General features: G+C 42.4%; 1 protein-coding gene across 12 annotated transcripts in view; it reads left to right on the plus strand.

Annotated features, from left to right (window-relative positions):
• The window catches only part of SYNE1 (spectrin repeat containing nuclear envelope protein 1), a 387376-nt gene that overhangs the window by 226375 nt on the left and 138043 nt on the right, over positions 1–22958 (plus strand). For all 12 annotated transcript variants that reach the window (XM_036316912.1, XM_036316911.1, XM_036316914.1 and 9 more), the window contains 12 exons: positions 861–1120; positions 2701–2866; positions 3194–3349; positions 4891–5043; positions 5668–5850; positions 7120–7257; positions 11454–11639; positions 12082–12204; positions 12645–12827; positions 14132–14275; positions 17812–17997; positions 19141–19281. In XM_036316912.1, coding sequence (XP_036172805.1) covers positions 861–1120; positions 2701–2866; positions 3194–3349; positions 4891–5043; positions 5668–5850; positions 7120–7257; positions 11454–11639; positions 12082–12204; positions 12645–12827; positions 14132–14275; positions 17812–17997; positions 19141–19281 — 2019 coding nt within the window. The remainder of the gene's footprint in view (positions 1–860; positions 1121–2700; positions 2867–3193; positions 3350–4890; positions 5044–5667; positions 5851–7119; positions 7258–11453; positions 11640–12081; positions 12205–12644; positions 12828–14131; positions 14276–17811; positions 17998–19140; positions 19282–22958) is intronic.

The following is a 22958-nucleotide window of genomic DNA, read 5'->3' on the forward strand; positions in this document are numbered from 1 at the left end:
CAATCCGCAATGTAGCCCCAAGTCAGGGTCCAATCATTTTAATAAGAAAACCAAGGAATGAAATTTTGAAAGGAGGACAAACCCACTTTCCTCCATTTGCCAGTTTCTTAGTGAAACGCTCGCCCTGAACAATTATAAAATATGTCTTTCTTTGCCATGGAAATGAGCAGGAATTTAACCAATGTCACAAGTCCTATATTAATTTTTTTCATCTTTTAAGTAGGATTCAATGTTTGAAGACACATCTTCCTTTAGAAATATTGGAGTTTTTCATTTGTCCTTTACTTAAAACACACACACACTTTTTCTATGTCATGCAATCTCTGATAGCCCTGATATTATTTTGAGATTAAAGCTTTAAACCCAGAATTATAAAGATGGTTTTTCCTTTCATGTCAAGAAGATTGTCCAGGCTTTAGTTTCCTGGGATTTAGAGTTTACACTCTCATCTTTAATGAGCTTTGATGCACTAGTGCAATGGTTCTCAACCTTCCTAATGCCGCGACCCTTTAATACAGTTCCTCATGTTGTGGTGACCCCCAACCATAAAATTATTTTCGCTGCTACTTCATAACTGTAATTTTATGAATTGTAATGAATTGTTATGAATCGTAATGTAAATATCTGATATGCAGGATGTATTTTCATTGTTACAAATTGAACATAATTAAAGCATAGTGATTAATCACTAAAACAATATGTAATTATATATGTGTTTTCCGATGGTCTTAATCTACCCCTAAAGGGGTCGTGACCCACAGGTTGAGAACCGCTGCACTAGTGTCAAATGTATGTTTATAGGAGTTGCCCCATGTTTTCAGTTTATTTCTTAGCTTCATGTTACATACATTTTTCATCAGATTAAGAAAGCCACTGATACGATCAGTCAGCTAGAAGGTAAATTACCAGAAAGTTCGGCAGAGAAAGCCTCAAAAGTGGAACTCCTAGCTCTCCTGGAGCATCACGACACGTTCACCCTGGAGCTGGACCAGCAGCAGGCGGCCCTAGGCATGCTGCGGCAGCAGGCGCTGAGCATGCTCCCGGATGGGGCCGCTCCACCCCCCGGGGAGGAGCCGCCCGCCATGCAGGAAATCACAGCCATGCAAGATCGGTGCCTGAAGTAAGGATACGCCCTTCATTCTCTGTTTCTGAACCCAGCCATGACCCAAAGGGATGAGTGTGGTTTTAGAGTCTGGGGGTGCTCCATCATGCCCCCTTACAACTGGGGGAGGGGGGATCTGTTCCCTTCATCCCTGCTCCCCATTTTTCTTAGCTCTTCCATTATTTGTTCGACAAACACATATCTAGTAGTATTTAGAAATGCAGGGATGAACCGAACAGATTCAGTCGGTGCCTTCATGCTGTTCACAGTCAAGCGGCAGAGATGGGCAACTCCAGGGGCCGCTTGGGTAAAGCATGAAAAGGGTGAGAAAGGAACCCAAAGCAGAGACAAGGAGTGTAGGAGGGCAGGCACGGCAGGTCTCCTCAGCTGAAGACTGAGCAGCTCAAGGAGGCAGCCAGGGGAGAGGAGAATTGTGCAAAGAGGGGAAGAGCCTGTAGGAAACCTTGGAAGTGATGCAGCTCTTCCTGAGAGGCAAAGCTTGGAAGCTGAACAATTGAGAGCTACTTAGAACCTGGTTCTGAAAAGCTTGGTAACTCACTGGCTAAACTGGATGACTGAGAGATGAGAACAAGGATGATGCCAAAGTTCAGGCAAATAAGCCTTTTCACACTTTGTGGCTAGAGGAAGTTAAACTTAATGATATACATATGTGGGATATAATGATCAACATAATTTGATGAACAAGAATAGATCCAGAGACAAATGGCAGGAGAGTGTGCGGGTGGGGGGGTTGGTGGTTAGAGAACAACCAAAGGACTTGTATGCATGCATATTAGGGTAACCAATGGACACAGACACTGGGGTGGTGGGGGCTTGCCCGGAGTGGGAATGGCTTGGGGGGTGGGGGCGAGTGGGGGAAAAGGAGACATTTGTAAAACTTTAGATAATAAATAAATTTTATAAAAAACCAAAAGAAAACAAAACTTAATGATATATAACCAGCCTGATTCACTTATGGGGCCAGAGAAGAAATGTCAGTAGATAATTTAACTGCTGTATTAGCTGCTATTATTCATACGTGTCCTACATCCACCTCTTCAGTTATAGATGAATTCAGGAGAACTGGGCTCCACTATTTAAACTTTTTAACCAAATTTATGTCAATTCAAAGAAAGACTTACAATTTGGGTGTTGAACATTATTCACTGTAACATTTCCAAAGCTTAACTTCAAAGACTGGTTTCTAATGGCCACAGATACTCCAATTACACATTACTTTGAAAGGCTGATGACCCCAATTCATGTGAGTCGATTTCTGGAGAGAAACTAAACAACGTCCCGGTTATTTTACATAGAACATTAACTGCCATGTAGTAGCAGTGGAGTGTGTCAGTTCTCAATTTTCCAGGGAAAAATCATTCACTTCACCTGATAGATATTCTTCCAGTATACTTGGACCAAATGTAAGTCTTACTGAAAATTATCTGACAGTTTTGGGGACGTGAATTTAGTTGCAAAAAGATATGAGATTTCACCTTTTAAAAAAAAATGTCTGTTTTGGATAATATAATGCTGTGAGCTAGGGGTTCCTTTCATTTCCAATTCACTTCTGCTTTCTCCCTGAAATGTTTCTGAAGCATGCAGGAGAAAGTGAGGAGTCAGGGGAAGGTGGTGAAGCGAGAGCTGAAGGACCGAGAAGGGGTGGAGACTCAGATCAATTCTGTGAAATCCTGGGTTCGGGAAACGAAGGAATATTTGGAGAATCCAACAATAGAAATAGATGCTCAACTTGAAGAACTTCAGGTACGAAACTCTTCTCATTCCTTATACCTATCATTAAAAAATTGCCCTGATTTTAATATGACACATTTGTTTAGAATATTGAATTAAAATTTTTCAGAAATGTGTTATATAAGAGTCTTTTCGTATTATTTGATGGGGTTTTTGTTTGTTCTGTATATAATGGACATGTTTCTTTTTCAGAGGCTAAAGAAAAGCTTGGTTTTTCTTAAGATGTCTCTCTAATTCCACATTTAAATATGTACTGATGGACAATACATTGTCTTGTCTCTATACCCATGGAAATTTCTTTCGGCTCCCAGACATTTCTTGTTTTGATCTTTTCTTCAGATTCTCCTAACAGAAGCCACAAAGCACCGACAGAACATCGAGACAGTCGCCGAGGAGCAGAAGACCAAGTACTTGGGTCTTTATGCTATACTACCTTCTGAGCTCTCCCTGCAGCTAGCGGAGGTGGCATTGAACCTAGGAACTGTCCATGACCAGGTAAACCCATGCCCAAGAAAGAGGGCCTTTCCCTTCTTTCATAGGCTCAGCGTTCTTGTATAAGAGTTCTTGATTTTCACAAGGACTTCTTTATGGATATAGAGTTTAAAATCTCGTCAGCATAAAACAATACTATTGCCCTGGACAGTGTGTTCAATGGTTAGAGTGTCTGCCTGCATACTGAAGAGTCGCTGGTTTGATTTCTCATCAAGGGCATGTATGTGGGTTGCAAGTTTGCTCCCTGTACCCTGTTTGGGGCACATGCAGTAGGCAGTCAGTCGATGTGTCTCTTTCACATCATTGTTTCCCTCTCTCCCTTCCCTCTCCCTCCCTTCTACTCTCTCTGAAAAAGGAATGGAAAAAATATCCTCAGTTGAGGATTAACAAAACAAAAAAAAATACTGTTAAATTAGATAAAACACATACACACCAGATGATCACAGACATGAACAATAATCTATACTAATAAAAGGTCAATATGCTAATTATACTGGGCATCTTCTGAATGACCTTCTGGACATCCTTCTGGACAAAGCCATGGTGGCAGGACCAAGGCAGAGACTGTTAGGGTCGATCAGCCGGCAGGGGAGAGCAGTTAGGCCGATCAGGCGGGCAGGCAGGTGAGGGGTCAGGAGCCAGCGGTCCCAGATTGCAAGAGGGTGCAGGCTGGGCTGAGGGACAACCTCCCCCATGTTCACGAATTTTGTGCACCGTGCCTCTAGTGTCATATAATTAGAAATAGCTTGTCTACTTTCCCTTACCTTTTTCCAGAAAACAAAAGACTTAACGGAACAACAACAAAAATAAGCTATATACCATGTGTTTAACAAATATTCATTGAGTGCCCAGAGGCTACCAGTCACCCTTCTAGGTGTATTGCAGCCTTTCATTTATACAAAGAGAAAATTTCTTTACCTTCTTTCCTTTGGCATTTTATTATAAGCCAAAGTATGAATACTTGTTATCAAATCAAACCACAGCCATTAGAAACATGTAAATGTTAACTGTCCTTTTTCCCCTTCCCCTGGAGGTGCTTAATGTTCTCTTGTCATCCTCTCAGGACGCAACTGCAAAGTTAGACAGTTACCAGGTCATTAGCAGCTGCTCATGGAAAGGTGCTTGGAAATGTGCGTGCGTTCCAGTTATAAAGGAGAGTTCTGCATATTATGAAGAAAAATTCTTAGAGGAGGAGTCTGTGTGCTGCAGGTCACAGTGTTAGTGAACAGAGATTCGGGCTCCGCTATCTACATGGCCATCTATGCAGACGCTAAATATTTGATGAGTGAATCACTGTACATGAGTTGCTTGTTTTGTTCCTTTACTGAAAGAGCAGCAGATAGACCTGCAGTGAATGCTTGCAGATGGGGGAGGGGAGGCTGCATGGAAAACATGTGAGTTTGTAACTACAGGGGCTGCTTCGACAAAGCTCATAGATGCCAAAGCAGCAGGAACCACCTGAAATCTCTCGTCAACAATGAGGTTTTTCGTATGTTACCCAAGTTTAACCATGCTTGGTTTTGCTGTTCTCGTTGATTGTTTAGATCCAGGACAGAGTAAAACAAATTGAACAGAGCAAGGCCACAAGCCAGGAGTTCAGCCGGCAAATTCAGAAGATAACCAAAGATCTCACAACTATTCTAACTAAGCTGAGAGCAAAGACAGATAACTTAGTTCAAGCTAAAGCTGACCAAAAGGTAAGGAAAGAGAACTGGGAACATAAGGAGTGCTGCTGAATGCATTCAGTATTTTTTGGGAGTTAGTACATTTTGGGAATATCTTTTTTTTTTTTTTTTTTTAAAAAAGAGCTTTTTGATCAGCAAGCTTCCTTAAAACCAGACAGTAAAGAGAGGCAATTAAGAAACTCTATAAATATGATAGCATAGATCTATTTACATGATATAATTTATCATCACAATTGAACTTTATTCATGAATTTACATGCATGTATAGGTAAGCAGGAGAAGTGTCAGAGAACTCAGTGATGAGTTAGGAATACGGGTATGTCAATTCCAAAGTGAAGGATGTTCTTAGGAGCTCAATCTGAGTTCTCACTCTGCTGATGAGCTAAGTGACTAATCTTTTGGGTGGAGCAGAAGGAAAATGTGAGCTCTCAGCCTCATAGGAAATAAACACCAGGATTGCCAAACATCCTGCTCTGACTTCCAACCCAAGAAATGGAAATGACCTGATCGTGGTCATACAAATCATTTGTATTTGTCTTATTCTAAGATCATTTAATATCATCCTTCTGAACTTAAAAAATCTGGAGACATTTATTTCCTGTAGTCTGATGTTCTTTCATTTTGATGGCCACCTAGGTGCTAGGGGAGGAATTGGATGCCTGTAACTTAAAGTTAATGGAGCTGGATGGAGCAGTACAAAAGTTCTCGGAGCAGAATGGCCAACTGGGTAAGCCGCTGACCAAGAAGGTCGGGAAACTGACGGAACTCCACCAGCAGACCAGCAGGCAGGCCGAGACTCGGTTCTTCAAGCTCAGCCAGGTATGTGTTCCAGGCCAGAAATCCAACTTCTCAAGGGCAGAAATGCTCTGTTCTGTTTTCCTCTTTTGAAAATAAATAAGATGATATTGACAATGGTGAGAATAATTTATTAAGAGTAGCTTATTTCATACAGCACTTGTGTTCCTAAGAATTAGACATACAGAACCTGCCTTTATTTGATATCAAGCCATATCATAAATTTATTGACAAAGGTGGTCATGTAAGTACACTTTTGGGGTGAATATTTTGTAAACTGGGAAAGTATTTTTGTAAAATGTATATTCATTCATTAACATTTCACAATTCAGTTTGTGTGAATTCAAGTATCTTAAAGTAAGATATGTATATAGATATACAGATAATATTTAATAGCTATCATTTACTTAACAGGTTCAGGTCACACACATCCATCATAATTGTTGAGTATAGACTCAACTGTTGCTAATCCATTGTGTATGTTTTCTGTAACCAGGGACGAGTTCAATTAGGATTTGGCAACCAATGAATGACAATATTGAAACCTGGAATGCCATAATCCCCACCCTCAGTGAGGGTGGAATACAGAAGAGGGGAAGCAGAAAAGGGAGCTAGATGGATGAATAAGAGATAAGAAGAGAGAACTTTCTTTAAAGACAGATTATTCAAGCATAGGAAGTACTTGGACTTGACCCTAAAGTCACTGGGAAGTCCTTGCAATATTTTCAACAAGGACATGCTTTTTCATGATATCTTTTGTAAACTGAAAAGGGGGGAGGATTCCTATGCAAAGTAACCTCACTGGATGCCAATTGTAAGTTACTAACTGGGCAGGTCATGGTGGGGAGTCCCGCCCCAGGCCTATAACTTCTTTAGTGAAAGATTTTAAGCCAGCCCTCCCTGTCCTCTGTTCTTGTGCTTCTAGAATAGCACACCTTTAAAATAAATCCTAACCGAGAGAGCCTATAATCTTGTTAACTACCCTGTGTAATCCAATCACCGCCTTCTAATCTTCTCCAGTCTTCCTTACATACCCACCTTAATTTTTAAAAGAAGCTGCAAAGTTGTTATTCTGTGAGATCTTGCTCCCTGCTATAGGTCATCGGTTACCTCAAAAAAAACTAATAAAAATTATCTATGGGTTTGGACGTTTCTTACGTTGACACTTTAAATATCTCAGATATTATAGTGATCAACTATAGGACTATTGTATCCAAAAAGAGACAGAAAACTGATTTAAAGTTCAAGAAATAGAGGTTTCATTTGTTATCTGAATGTTAATGATTTTTTTAGGCAACATCACATTTAGAAGAATACAATGAACTGCTTGAATTCATTTTGAAGTGGATTGACAAAGCTAAAGTATTGGTACATGCAAAGATTGTGTGGAATTCTGCAAAACAACTTCGGGAACAATACATTTCACATCAGGTAACTTGGGGCAAAATAGTATTCAAAGAGTAACTAAAGGAACAACTTAATTTAAGTGAAAAAACAGAAAACTTAGAGGTCTGTAATGCCAAATTACTGTAGGTGCTAGATTTTAAAAAAAGAAAGAAAGAAAAAGAAAAAAAGAAAGAAAGCTAAGGTAGCCCTATGACTTGCCCAGTTGTTTAACAGTAGCTACCTGTGAGATTTCATAAGACTGTATAAATAAATGGATACCCTCCCCTAGACTTTCCTTTCTCAAGACAAACATAATTGCTTCATTTTTTGCTGCTGCTTTGAAACAGTTGTATGCTGGGATACGGTGGGGAATTCTTCCCCATGAAGAGATGTAGTGACCGACGGAAAGATTATGTAGGCTCAAGTAAGATTCCTGGGAAAACCCAGCTCTGCCATTTAGGGCGGTGTGATTTGGACGAAACCACTTTCCCTCTCTGAACTCAGTCTTCCCATCAATAGGATGGAGATGGGAGTGATTTATCCTGCAGAATTAGTACAAGGATCAAATGGTAGGGAGAGCTCATGTGCAGACATTAAGCACATGATCTGACACGTGGGTGTTGAGCTCTCCTGCCTCCGCCTTCTCAGCCCTCCGCCTGGCCTGTCTCCTGGCCTTCCACAGGAAGTGGTGGTCAACTGGGAACCAGAAATGAGTCCACATCACAAGGTGACCGCATTGCTTCATTTCCTCTGCAGCTTTCTCTGGGGCATGTCATCCAGGAAATTATTTCATTCTTTTATAACTCGGTTTGAATTAGATATAGATATCCAACAGCTGTTATCTTGCAGTAAATACAGAATGCCTTTTAAGTTACATGGATATCCTCAAGTATTTTAGGTTTTCTCTTTCTTTTATTCTGATTTCTGTATGCTTATGTCTTTTAAATCTATTCTATCTATTCCAGTTGACAGGACTCTAAGATTAAAGCCTCATTTTCTCCCTGGACTTGTTTAACAGGCTTCTAATTGGTTTCCTGTACCCACAATCTTTCTTCTATAATCAATCACACACACTCTCTCAATAAATCTTTCTTAACAACCCCAATCTTCTACTTGGAGATATGCTTACATATTAACAGACAAGACTTATGATACAACTGGTTGTAAACAATGAAAAAAATATTCAGCCTCATTAGAAATCTACAAATACAAATTTAAGAGAGAGAACACATTTTAACAATCAAGTTAACACTGTTCATTAAAGTTTATATTTAAAGAAGCGAGAGCTCTCACATACTCCTGGTAACCTGATAAAATCTCTTTGAAAAACAATTGGCAAAATGGATCATGATCATCAAAATGTCCCTACTCCATAGCCCACAATGTAGAAAATATTTTATGCAGGATTAGTCACGAGAGTGAAATTTGTGGAATTTTAAAGGAAACATAAATGTCAGTTCATTTATCTGAGTAAATTTTTGGATATAATAGAATTGAATGCAATCTTTAAAACGACCATAAAGGCTTTTTCTTTCAAATAACTCCTTTGCTCATTTGTTTATTCAACAAACATTTATGAAGTATTTTTCAAAGGTAGGAATTTCAGGAGGCACTTGGAGTACAAACAGTATTTCCTGTCCCTGCCCCCCCCCCCCCAAGGGAGTTGATAATTAAAGGGAGGAAGGAGATAGACAGATCTAGACACTAACACTCCAGGTGATGGTGATGAAGGCATTAAGGGATCAAGTTGCTGAAGGAGCCCAAAGTGGGGTGCTCCACCTAGGCTGCCAGGTTTGAGAAGGTTAAAGAATTATCCTCAGGAATAGGTGATTCTGGGCTGAGTCCTGAAAGACAGGCAGCCCACCTGTGTAGTATAAGAGCGAGGGGAGCTCTGCGTGGTGCACTGGGAGGAGCACTCTGGGGGGAAGGTGTTGGAGGTTAGAGTACATAGCGAACGAGAAGGCAGATCATGGAAGCTAGGTAAGCACTTGTACTTGATCCTAAACTCACTCTGAAGCCTTTGGCAGATGTTCCGCAGGCAAGTGACAAATACAGACTTGTATTTTTAAGGAAGATGACTAAACTGCCCTGTGGAAATGAGCAGGTTAATGAAGGCAAGATGTCATAGGAGGTGATTGATTAGAAGGTGGCTGCAGTATTCCAGGAGGAAGCGACAAGGCCTCTCTTTGGAGGCTGAGAGAAGACACAAGCAAGGGGTGTTACTGAGCTAGAATTCCGAATGTGGAGACTGTGGGAGTGGCTGAATGGGAGGGAGAAGCCAAGGACAATTCCCAGGCTTGTTTGACGTGGGCAGTTGGGTGGGTTGAGTACAGATGGACAGATATTGGGTGTTTTACCTCCCATGAGACTCAGGAGAGAACTCGGCCTGCACACACTGTTCCAGCGAGTTCTCTTGTGCCTGCCTTGGTAACTGAAGCCACCTGAGTTTATCCAAAAACAGTGCACAGAGAGAAGATGCATGTTTCCAATGTCAGGTGAAAAAGAAAGATGGGAAATTGTACGTGGGTTAATATCTCTATTACCTATAAATGTACCCACACGTAACAGCAGTTATAGCTTACTTAACATTATCTCTCAAGTATGGGATTATGGAAAATTTTATTTATACACTAGAGGCCCAGTGACAGATTCATGCACCGGTGGGGTCCCTCGGCCTGGCCTGAGCCCTCTCGCAATCCAGAATCCCTTGGGGGATGTCAGACTGCCGGTTTCGGCCCAATCCCTGCAGGGCAGGCCGAATCCATGCATATAAGATCTTTGGTTAATCTCTTTCTGCCTTCCCCTTCCCCACTTCCTTCTGAGATTCATCAGTCTGTTCCATGTTTCCATGCCTATGCATTGAGCATCTGCCCCCTGGTGGTCAGTGCACATCATAGCTACTAGTCCAATGGTCAAACAGTCGCTTAGGCATATATATATATATATATATATATATATATATATATATATATACACACACACACACACACACACACATATACAGGGTGGGCAAAGTAGGTTTGCAGTTGTGAGTATGTGAAACAGAGTTTATTCTTTTATTATTTACTAATTATGGTATTATTTATTTATATTATAACTGTAAACCTACTTTTGTCCACCCCATATATAATGTTTATTATGAGAAAAAGTGTACTCTATTTTTTAAAAATATTTTTTTATTGATTTTAGAGAGGAAGGGATAGGGGGAGGGAGAGATAGAAGCATCAATGGTGAGAGAGAATCACTGATCCCTGCTTCCTGCATGGCCCCCACTGGGGATCAAACTGTGACCTCCTGGTTCATAGGTCGATGCTCAACCACTGATCCACATGGACTGGGGTGTACTCTACTTTTTAAAATCAGAGTCTATTGCCTAAGACTAATGCCCCCCCTCCCACTTGTCTTTATGCATCACTCGCCCAGTACCTGCCCGCGTTGTGCCTACTCCCCTTGTGCTTTTGCCTGTGCTGCTCCCCGTCGGTCAGCATGCAGACTTCCTTCAGACTCGGCTCCAAGTGAGGCTCTTCCAGGAAGCCTTCTCCAACTGCCTGCAGTGCATCTCACCTCTGCATTCCTCACCCCTGTCTTCTCTTTCACTCCACTCAGGCCGTGCACAGCACATGGTTGTCAAGCCATTCATGTTAGTCGTGCTCCCAGTAGATGGTACAGTCCTGAATGACCAGGGCGTGTTTCATTCCTCTAGGGGTCCTAGGTTGCCTCTATCCCCTTGTCTCATTAAGGCGAGTGAGCAAAATTCTGTTGTTTGTTTGCAGAGCTCTTGTTTTATTTTCATTTCGTAGGTATAGAGTACGAGAGCTGAAATGCATCTCCTTCATTGAAATACGTGTGATGAAAGACAGGAGGCCCAGCGGCCTGAGGAAGCCACCCTATGTGCAGAGCACTGCTCTTGCTGGGATGCTCTGCTCCTACCTTCGCCAGGGAGCAGCTCGGGGTGGTAGGCAGAGCCCGAGCCTCATGGTCCAACACTTAATAACACGTGGCCTCGGCAAATTGTTTACCATTTCTGAACTTCGATTTCTTATTCTGTGAAATGGGGTTAATAGTAGGTAGGGAGTAGGCACAGGGGTGTGAAGATTACACCCTATGCCACGCACGTGGGAAGGGTGAATTACGTCTCCTTACTCTCTTCCCAGTCGGATGGTGTTTACACCACACCATGTTGATTACCAATACCTCTCCACCTACCTATCAATATCATGAATATTGATACTTCACTCTAGGCCATGCTGGAAGAGTCTGAGGAAATTCACAGCGATCTGGAAGCGATGACTGAGAAGTTGCAGCACCTCGCTAGCGTGTACTATACCGAAAAGATGTCTCAGCAAGTGGCCGACCTGGGACGGGAGGCGGAGGAGCTGCGGCAGATGATCAAGCTTCGTTTGCAGAATCTCCAAGATGCTGCCAAGGTAAAAAATAGTCATCACTTAAATTGAGAAGTCCATTAAGAAAACATGCCCTCGCTGGTTTAGCTCAGTGGATAGGGTGCCGGCCTGCAGCCTGAAGGGTCTTAGGTTCTATTCCAGTCAAGGGCATGTACCTTGGTTGCAAGCTCCTCCCCGGCCTGGGTGCTAGTTGGGGCTCGTGCAGGTGGCAACCAATCTCTGTGTTTCTCTCACATCGATGTTTCTCTCTGTCTTTCCCTCTCTTCCACTCTCTCTAAAAATCAATGGAAAAATATCCTTGGGTGAGGATTAAAAAACAAAAAACAAACAAACAAACAGTGGTGCTTTATAGTGGAAGTATAGTGCTCACCTCTGCTGAGCCTTCTTGACTGTGATGCTATTCTTCATCTTGAACTTGAACTTCAAGTGCTTAAGTAATGACATGCGTGTTGCTTTTCCTCTGCAGGATATGAAACAATTTGAAGCAGAGCTGAAACACCTACAAGTGGGTCTGGAGCAAGCCCAGACAACGCTGGCTTCCCCGGAAGTGGGACGCCTTAGTCTCAAGGAGCAACTCTCTCATCGACAGGTGAGCAAAATCAACCCGGGGCGCTGAGCGGGAGCCTAGATTTTAAAAAGAGGAGAGTGAGGAAAAATGATTTTTAAACTCAGTTATAGTCTTAGCTCTATATGCTAAGTGTTTTTAAATATATTTTTATTGGTTTCAGAGAGGAAGGGAGAGGGAAATATAGAAACATCAATGATGAGAGAGAATCATTGATGGGCTGCCTCTTGCCTGCCCCACACTGGGGACCGAGCCCACAGCCCCGGCATGTGCCCTGACTGGAATCGAACCATGACCTCCAGGTTCATAGGTTGATGCTCAATCACTGAGCCACAACTGGCCAGGCTCTATGCATTGTTTTTGTAATATTTCTTGGAAAATGTTTATGACTTGTAAACGCGCTGTAACTTGTCTCTTGCTTATGAGAGAAAGTCTTGGGTATAACTATGCTCTCGCACTTTCAGCACCTGCTGTGTGAGGTGGAGTCGCTGAAGCCGAAGGTCCACGCTGTGCAGACCTGCCAGAGCGCGCTCCGCATCCCCGAGGACGTGGTCACCAGCTTGCCGCTCTGCCACGCGGCCCTGCAGCTGCAGGAGGAGGCCAGCCGGCTGCAGCACGTGGCCATCCAGCAGTGCAACGTCATGCAGGCACGTGCGGGGGTCCCCACGCCAGCCCAGCAGCAGCCAGGGTCATGGCTCCTTTCCTGAGCTTGTGAGGGCTCAGCCCTCAACACACACCCAGAGTGTGAACTGTGACAGATGGTTGTGGTTATGTAAAATTAGAGAGTGAAATGCTATTATTTGGATCACCCATGAAAGCCTGGGGAACGCTCTATAAAAAGATATCTGTTGGTGAACACTATCTTTTAGCGATATTTTTAGAACAACAGCTTATAAAGGCTAATATTCTATTTAGCCATATTTTTTGCCTCGATATTCATCTGAGAATCATCTAAAACCTTGAAATATGACTTTACTGCTAGCACATATTACAGAATTTTTTTCACATTTCAGCGTACTGATGCACTAAATGCATTTTCATGCCTGAGAAGTGCATCCAAGTATTTCTCTTTAATAAGAGAAAAATCATTTATTAGGAAAATATGATACTATTTACTTCATATCTCATTTCAACTTATGTCAACTTATGTTGCACCATGTCTTTCTTTCTTTCTTTTTTTTTTAAATCCTCACCCGAGGATATTTTTCCATTGATTTTTAGGGAGAGTGGAAGAGAGAGGGAAAGACAGAGAGAAATATCCATGTGAGAGAAACACATCGATTGGTTGCCTCTTGTATGTGCCCTGACCAGGGTCCAGGCCGGGTAGGAGCCTGCAACAGAGGTACTTGCCTTTGGTCGAGATCGAACCTGGGACCCTTGAGTCTGCAGGCCAATGCTCTATCCACTGAGCCAAACCTGCTAGGGCTCATGTTGTACCATTTTTACCCAAAAATTATGTACATATCCTCTCATTACATTGCTAATGGCCTCTTTGGTCAGCTGTCCTTATTCCACATATTGTCATTTGTTAGGCAGTAAATTCCTGGGAATAGAAGTCACGCTGAAGTAATTTTTTATCCTCTACTCTAGCAGTTACCAAGTGCCTTACATATATATTCAGTATTCTTAGACGGATAATAACTGTGTTTTTACACTTTTCCTACCATGTCTGACCATCTTCAGATCAATGAATAGGGGAAGATAGAGCATCTCGCCACTTAATTGCTTTGAGTTCCTGAGTAATCTTGGCAGCATGTTTTAGAGAGAAGGTTCTGGAACATCTGAGCAAAGTTGAGGCTTTGGATCACCTAGGAATTTTACCCATCATTTCGTTATTCCCCAGACACGCAGGTGATAGGAGTTCAGGCTGTAGTTGGCTGACAGCAGCACAGCGTTGCTTCCCCACCTATTGATATGGAAAGATAAGGCTGTGGCCTTTTTTTCCCCAAAGGAGGCTGTGATGCAATATGAACAATATGAACAAGAGATGCAGCGCCTCCAGGAGCTGATAGAAGGAGCCCACAGAGAGATCGAGGATACGCCCGTGGCCACCAGCAACATCCAGGAGCTGCAGGCCCAGATTTCTCGGCACGAGGTAAGACAGGAACGCAGGAAGCAGGGCGGGACAATGGCTGGATTAGAATCTGTGACTGGTTTCCAGTGAATGAGAGAGAAAGGTCTTCCCTGTCCTGCACATACGTGTTCGGTGCTTGGGCAGTCTCTTGGGCTGTGTTTGCATTTTGAGGCCTACTGGCATGAATCTCCCCCCCCCCCCCCAACACACACAGTTTTTTTGTTTTTAATATGTTTTCATTGATTTTTAGAAAGAGAACAAGGGAGAAGAATTGATCGGTTGCCTCCTCCAGGTTCCCTACTGGGTATCAAGTTTGCAACCCAGGCATGTGCCCTGACAGCGAATCAAACCTTTGACCTCTTGGTGCACGGGGGGACGCTCAATCTACTGAGCCCTGCCCGCCGGGTGAAAAACTGATTTTTTTTTTTTAGGTGATTTCCCAAGTCCCCAGATCTAGTTCCTCAAAGAAAACAGATTCTAATCTAGTATTTTGGGCTCCAAGTTAGTTTTCACTGCAGCAGGATCTATCTGGGCTACCTCACTGCCCAAAAGAAAAGAATGATGGGCCCAGACACAAATGACCTGCCCAAGGTCATGAAGCTGGTTCCCAGCACAGACAGCTGCCAACTGTTCTGGCTCCTGATCAGAGATCTGCTCATTTTGTCACATTCTCCTCCCGTCCTCCCCCCCCCCCCCCCAAGTTCTAAACATCAGTGTAGACAAGTGTTAGCTTTGTCATGGGATTTAGAATAAATCTTCAAATCAATGGTGACCTAGCCCTGGGCAGGGCTCATTGTATGTATAAAACAAACACAGGAAGGAAAGTGCTGAGAGGAGTAAACCTGATTTGAATGCTTCTTCCTGTACTTTCAGTCTGCTGTTAATAGAACCAAATCTTGATGAGAGCCTGATTTCCTTATGGATAACTTGAGCGCGTAGAATAACTGATAACTGATTCATTTCCCATTTTTTTCTGTGACTTTTCAAATGTTGCATTTAATGAGAACATTATCCTGCCACTTTCAAATCGTAGGAGAGCACACGCAGGCCTGTTGCTGTCCATCTGGCCTAGGCCTGCCCCTGAGTGCAGGGAGCAGCCACTGCTCCCGAAATCCCCACCGATATGCTCATCCTCTATAATCATTTTCAGAAACAACCAGTAAAAATTAAAAATACATATGCTTTCTGAGAATAGGGAACAGGTCAACCCAGTCAGTGCTCCATTTTAATAGAGCAGACTTGACCACCAACCCACAAAGTTAATGGGAGATAGGCAGGCTTATCTTAGGGAAGAAAGTTCTAGATGGCTAATTCTGCTCTCAGTCACATAGGGTAACTATATAGTGCAGATTCTCATGAGCATAGGAAATCAATATTCTTTGGAGACAAGAATTGCATTTTTTTTTTTAAAAAAAATCTTTATTGTTGAAAGTATTACATATGTCCTCTTCTTCTCCCCCCCCCCCCCCCCCCCGCCCCCATTGACCCCATCTAGCCTGCCCCACCCCCCACCCCAGGCCTTCCTCACACTATTGTCTGTGTCCATGGCTAACATTATGCATACAAGTTCTTTGGTTGATCTCTTGAATCGCATTTTTAACAAACAACCCAGATGAGTTTTACACACAATTGAGCTGAGAACTGCTTAGGCCATGGGTGTTGACTGTCAGTGTGGGCACCCCTGGGTCTGCAGTCTTGAATGGGAGTGATCATCCATGTGGGTACAAAGGGCGGAAGGACTAAGACTCATTGTGCTTCACAGAGATTCCTCTCACCTACCTGATGGGGCAAGCCATTGTAAGAATGCACAAGGATTTGTCCTATGGGAACTGAATTCAAGGAGTACAGTGAGCTGGTAGTTGTCTTTTACTAGTATATGTGCCTGTTAACTAATTATTAATAGAATGCCCATGTGTTAGGCATGAGACCAGATATATAGTAAATAGCTACTTAATCACTACTATATTTTTAAAACTATTTAGGTTTAATTAAGTATCTAGCAGCCCTAGTAGGTAAAGAAGTGATGATTCCTACTTTTTAAATCCTTGCTTGAAAAGTCCCTGTACTATTCTAGATGTCAGAAGAACAGGCCAAAATGACAACAATAACAAAATGGTACACATGTGTGTGTACGTGTGTATACATATGCATATATACCTATACATGTCCATATACACAGACTTACACACACATATATGTAATTTTGTTATTGTTGTCATTTTGTTTGTTTCTGAACTTCAAGTTCAAAGCTCTAGTTTGAATGTCAGTGTTTTTAAAATGAGTGTAAGTATACAGATCTGTATATACTCACTCATTTTAAAGACACTGACATTTAATATCTTTGCCATAAACTGTTTTGTACAAACTTTTTAGACAAAGGAGCCAAATAAGAGGAATAGGAAAAAGTAATGGTGTTGTAGTTTTAGGAATAAATTTTAGAATATACACTTTCACTTTTTACAAGAAGTAGTCATCTTTTAAGTAAGAATATAATGTTAATATTTTAGAATTATAGTTCTAACTTATTATTTTAGAATGTCAATATTTTAGAATTTTTTTTTAAATATATTTTATTGATTTTTTTTTACAGAGAGGAAGGGAGAGGGATAGAGAGTTAGAAACATCGATCGGCTGCCTCCTGCACACCCCCCACTGGGGATGTGCCCTCAGCCAAGGTACATGCTCTTGACCTGAATCGAACCTGGGACCCTTCAGTCCGCAGGCCGACGCTCTATCCACTGAGCCAAACCGGTTAGGGCAATATTTTAGAATTTTTAAGAGCTGTGTGCTGTCCAGAATATATTTTCAATAAGCTCCTGGTAAAAGGTTTAAAATCCTCTATCTCTCAAGACAATTTTTTCAACAAGAAACATTTAAAAGCTATTAAGTTTGAGCTGAATAAGTTCAAAGCTCCAGCCTGAAACATTTGAGGCCTGGTAGAGAACATGAGGGATATTTTGATGGATGCAAAAAATTTTATTTGGGGAGTCATCTGCATTAAAAAAATCAGGCTTTCACATGTAATAGTAAGCTTATCTACAAAAACAACTCCCAGGGACACAGGAATGGCAAGCAGTCTGCTTACTGCCCAGGTCTGCACAACTGACTGCTCTATTGGAAATATTCAGTATACAGCTGAGCTTTGCATTTTTTTTTGTAATTTTAGTCATCACATGACCTGATTTCCATGGCATGCACCATCTGGCAGTGACAGGTTCTTCAGGCGCTGGAAAGAGAGCGGCAGGCTCTTCAGGTTACATAAGTTCCTGGCTGCGCACGCAGCGTCCCTCGGGTTAGGATCCCTGGCGGGAGCCTGGGTGTCCTGCCCAGCGGCTCCGGCCCCTCTGCGCCCCGCGCGGCGGTCCGGCTCCGAGCCCAGCGCCCAGCGCGGCAGGCGGGCTCGCTGCCCCTCGCCGGCCACATCCTGCCTCCCACCGCCGCTGCCGCCGGCACAGCGCTGCCAGCTCATTGGCCAGCCCGGGAGGAAGATGAGCGCGGCGAGCTGTTTCCTCCTGATGCTGCTCTGACACTCAGGGGGTGGGAACATGTTTCCCCAGGAGCTGGCTCAGAAAATCAAAGGCTACCAGGAGCAGATCGCCTCCTTGAACTCCAAGTGCAAGATGCTGACAATGAAAGCTAAGAACGCCACCATGCTGCTGACGGTGACGGGCGTGGAGGGGCTGGCGGAGGACTTGGACCGGGAGCTCCTCCCAGCCACCTCCGCCCACCCCTCTGTGGTCATGGTAAGTAAGGGTCAAGGCCGGGTTTGCCGGTGCCCTGCACTCTCTCTCGCTCTCTGACTGCACCCTGGCTCCTGGCTCCTGGCTCCCCGTTTACTCTGGCTTATTTTAGGGATCAGAAGTAGGTCTTGCCTAGGAGAAGTGAGGAACAGGCTCCTGAAGTCTCTGCTACATTTGGGCCAGAGCCAGCATTTGACACCGTAAACAATGACCGTTGACATAAAGCTATTTGCTTGAGACTGCTGAATTACTTAACATGCCAGAGGTCGGCCCTGCATTTGTTTATAACTGAGCGAGAACACTGAGAGGCTCTAAGCATTTAAAACAAAACAGAACAAAACAAAACAAAACAAAACAAAACACCTTTGCACAGTTTTCTAGTTTTCTGGGGGATGGGAGAATCATGCTACATATATTGTGTGCTTTCCAAGTTAAAACATTGGCTGGCTAGATATGTGTGCTTAGTTGTAGAAATGTTTAGTAAAATATAGAAGAAGGGCTATTCTTAGAAAAATAAGAAAATAGAAGGTCCAAAGCTTACGCTTTGGATTAAAATAAAAAAGTACCACTAATTTCTGCCTGCATTTATTTCCCCATCACTTTGCATGTAAAATGCATGAATTATTTTGGTAACTCAGTGAGTTTCAGTCCTGTGTTGTTTCCACACATATGTGCTGTGCCACGTCCAGTGCATAACCGATACTTAGGTGACATGTCCCTCAGGATGCAATTGGCTTCTCAGAATATTTGAAATTTGAGATGTACACAAAAGTCCAAGCTTCATTTGATAGACCCTTCCATCATGAGTACAATTCATGTTTTTTTAAAAAATTATTCATAAAGGTACAAGCAATCAAGAAAAGGAAAATAAATTAGAGAACTATTTCATCAACCACAAAACTTTTACTCTGATATGCACCTGCTAGCCCTGTTTCTTTACAAATGGTTCCTAGCTTCATGTTCACCTGCACCACACTTTTAAATACTAACACAAGTGTAACACAAGTGTGCATGAGATGCGGGTCTCAGTCATTCTAAGCTTAGTTATACTACTATAATGATCTCTGTTTGACCTCTGCCTGACCAGGTCTTTTGTTGCACAGCTAATTGATTTTTATGTCCTCTGGGCTACCTTTTGTGTGACAGATGACTGCAGGTCGCTGTCACACTCTGCTGTCACCTGTCACCGAGGAGTCTGGGGAGGAAGGAACCAGCAGTGAGATCTCCTCTCCGCCTGCCTGTCGCTCCCCGTCTCCTGTGGCAAACACCGAAGCTTCTGTGAACCAGGTACCTACCGCCCACTCGGGGACCCCCCTCGCTGTGCTCTCTGGATGGCTGCAGGACCTCATTTCTGTCGGTCTGAGGGTGTGAATCCTGGCCTTTGAGAAACACACCATGAGGTGTGACAGTTGCACAAGCTGTGATTGTCATGTGAGACCACTCCTGGCTTTACAGGTCATCTCCTCTCCAGGGCTCCTGGCAATGAGATGAGCAAAAACTGGGTCACAGAAATGATAGCTGGGGAAGGCTCTGTTTTAAGGCATGTGGCTCCGGTGTCCGACAGCTCTCAGTAATGGAGCCCTGCATCCTAACAGAAAAGGAAATGTTTATGTCGCCTGTGTAAAATAACGTGGTTCTATTGCTCTGTGAACGTGTATTGACATTAGTTTTGACAACTACCAGCTCAGATTTTTAAAAATATATTTTTTTGTTGATTTCAGAGAGGAAGGGAGAGGGAGAGAGACATAGAAACATCAATGATAAGAGAGAATCATTGATCAGCTGCCTCCTGCCTGCCTCCTATTGGGGATGAGCCCACAACCCAGGCATGTGCCCTGACTGGGAATCAAACCGTGACCTCCTGGTTCATGGGTCGATGCTCAACCACTGAGCCAAATCAGCCAGGCCCAGCTCCAATGAAAACTTTGGTTCGTCAATCATGCTTTTGTTTCATTTACTAATGGTCATCCAATTTAAAGGGCTGGCTGCCAGTTTATATATTAGAATGCCCAAGTAGATTTGAGCTTTTACACTTATCATTCAATAATCTTAAATTTTATTTTTTTATAAAATAGGAACAATGCCCTGTTTTGAGATGCCTTTTATCACACATTATATTAAAATAGATTCTATAAAAGTATGTCAAAATTTTTCATGGAAATATTAGATAGAAATAAAAAAGACACTCATACAGTAATCAACAAATTTTAAGGCATGTTGAGTAATACTACCTTTTTCTCATTTAGCCAAAACAACTAAACATTATTTAAAAAATTGTGTTACTATAAAATTACGTAAATAAAAAAAAGGAAAAGAAAGAAAATTATGTAAATGTTCTAAGAGGTTTAGCTGTATTATCAAGGAAGAAATATTAAACAGAGTGCCAGAGCCGGTGTGGCTCAGTTGACTGAAGGGTCCCTGGTTCAATTCCAGTCAAGGGCACCTGCCCGGGTTGTGGGCCCGATCCCCAGTGTGGGGCGTGCAGGAAGCATCCAATCAATGATTCCCTGTCATCGTTGATGTTTCTATCTCTCCCTATCCCATCCTCTCTGAAGTCAATACAAATATATTGAAAAAAATATTAAAGTGAGCAAAGACTCTATTAACTATATTACAAATTGATCATACTTTTTAAAATTTTAAAGCAGAAGCATTCAAAATAGGGTTTCTGTGATAAAGACAACCCCTTCTCCCCCCAGAAAGGAGAATAAAATTGATGAAGCCTTTAGATAAACAGTTCTCTTGATTACAATCTCTATAGCTCAAGGGCAGTTAGCGGTTCATCCAATCATCAGCTACATCCTGATGCCTGTTCCGAGTGAGGTCTTGTGCCGGGTCCCAGAGGTGCAGCAAAGGGGAACACAGCTGGGCTCCCTGCCCTCCAGGCCCTTGTAATCTACAGAGAAAGATGGCTGTGGGACCAATAATAACAAAAGTTATGAGAGGAAATTGAAAAACAGCACAAATGGGGAAGTTCAGGGTGCTCTGGAGGATTTGGGGAACTGTTCTCCAAATTCTGATTTTAAAATATGCATTACTCATTCTTTGAAATGTTCTTTCCTGTGGTCACATATTATTAGGATCAGAGAAACATGGCTGTAGTTAGCTGTTGATTGTTTAGAAAAAAATATATGCCCAATATTCTTAAAATTGAACAATAAATACTGGCCTTGAGACTAACTCTGTGGGAAGAATATCCCTTTTCTGAAAATATAAGTCTTGATGCTGTTTCTTATAAAGTGTCTTTCAAAGGACATGAAAGTGCCCTGTAAATGATAATTATTTGTCATAATTATTTTAACTGTCAAGCTCAAGCAAATCCCCAAATTGAGTGAGATTATGCTTTATCTTAATCCCACTTGCCACCTCTCTCCATCAAAGGCAACTATCAATTAAATCACATTATTCACCTAACATACTTATATGTGCTACCACAAATTCTTTCTTTTTAAATTTCATTCAGTTTATGTTAGGCAGCTCTACTAGGCGGAAGCTATTAAAAAGCAAAAGTGTTATGCTTGGTGTTGCCCTAACAAATTGACCCCATCATCTATGGCCACATGCCATCCTTCTACAGTAATGTAAGCCAGGGGAGAAGGAATAAATACAGCCCTGGCCGGTTTGGCTCAGTGGATAAAGCATCTGCCTGTGGACGAAAGGTCCTGGGTTCAATTCCGGTCAAGGGCATATGCCCGGGTTGCATGCTCAATCCCCAGTAGGGGGCGTGCAGGAGGCAACTGATCAATGATTCTCTCTCATCATTGATTTTTCATCTCTCTCTCCCTCTCCCTTCCTCTCTGAAATCAAGAAAAATATATCTTTTTAAAAAAAGAAAGAAAAGGAACAAATACAACTTGTCCAATGAAGCATTGGACTCACAAAAGTTTGTCTTGAAACTGGGAAGGACATTTAGAATCCGCATACGTTCCAGTTTTCAGACTCAAAACACCGTACAGAATGTGCACAGCTGCTTTATACAGGCGCAGCGGTTTAAAAAGGTTTTGTGCTTGCTGCTCCTGTAAGTAGATCCCTGTTATATAACGAGTGGATCGCCCACTTTCAGGGTGTTCTGTCTCTGACAATAGCTGTTAGCTGAAATGTGGTTCCGGTTTCACCCGCCGGAGGATGGATGAAGGAAGCAGCCCCAGGATGGGCTGCAGGCTCCGTGGTTCCGGTGGAAGCGAGCCAAGCAAGACTGCAGCTCCTGGGAGAGCTGAGGAGAGCACAGCTTTGAAAGGGCGATAGTGTAAGGGCTGGGGCACTGGGCTCCAGGTTAAAGGTCAGCGCAGGTCCCAGCTCTCCCTCCTCTAAGCTGAAAGTCCTTGGCAAGTCCCTCAGTCCCCGCATCTGCAATGGGAAGCAGTGCTGCCACTTTCACACAATTGTGAAAAAAGTTTAAATGTGATGTTAATCGTTAAAAGTACCCTTTTGACTGGAAAATGGTGATGAAATGGTAGCTATAGTTTTCTGAATTTATTTCCTTAGGAATCTACTGGATAACAACTCTTGGAACTTAGGCACATAAGTCACAGACACATATTTCTCAGGGTGATTCCTCAAAATGACAAAGATTGCCTTTATTTGGTACCTACTTAAAGCACTGATGGATTTATTTTATTGAATCCATGTCCTCCTCAAAGAGGTCCAAGTTATTCATCTACAAAAGGTGGTATATGTTCAAATCCTTAAAACACACACACATAACAGTTGTCATTCCTGTCTAACAGGCTTGAGCCACACATACACAATCATAATCAAACACAAAAGCGCCAGAAAAAAAGATATTTTGGTAACAGATTTATTTTATTCTAGCTCTTTTAAGAGCCTTTTAACAATTTATAATAGAGCCTTTAATTAAAAATGTTTACAACACTTGAAGCAACTTTTCCCTTGAGGACAGTAATAGTATATACATGTAAATAAAATAATAGGCTTAAAGAAGCACTTTGACACGGATGATTCAT

Source organism: Myotis myotis, unplaced genomic scaffold (genome assembly GCF_014108235.1).
Source record: "Myotis myotis isolate mMyoMyo1 unplaced genomic scaffold, mMyoMyo1.p scaffold_m19_p_7, whole genome shotgun sequence".
In the NCBI taxonomy this organism is placed as follows: domain Eukaryota; kingdom Metazoa; phylum Chordata; class Mammalia; order Chiroptera; family Vespertilionidae; genus Myotis; species Myotis myotis.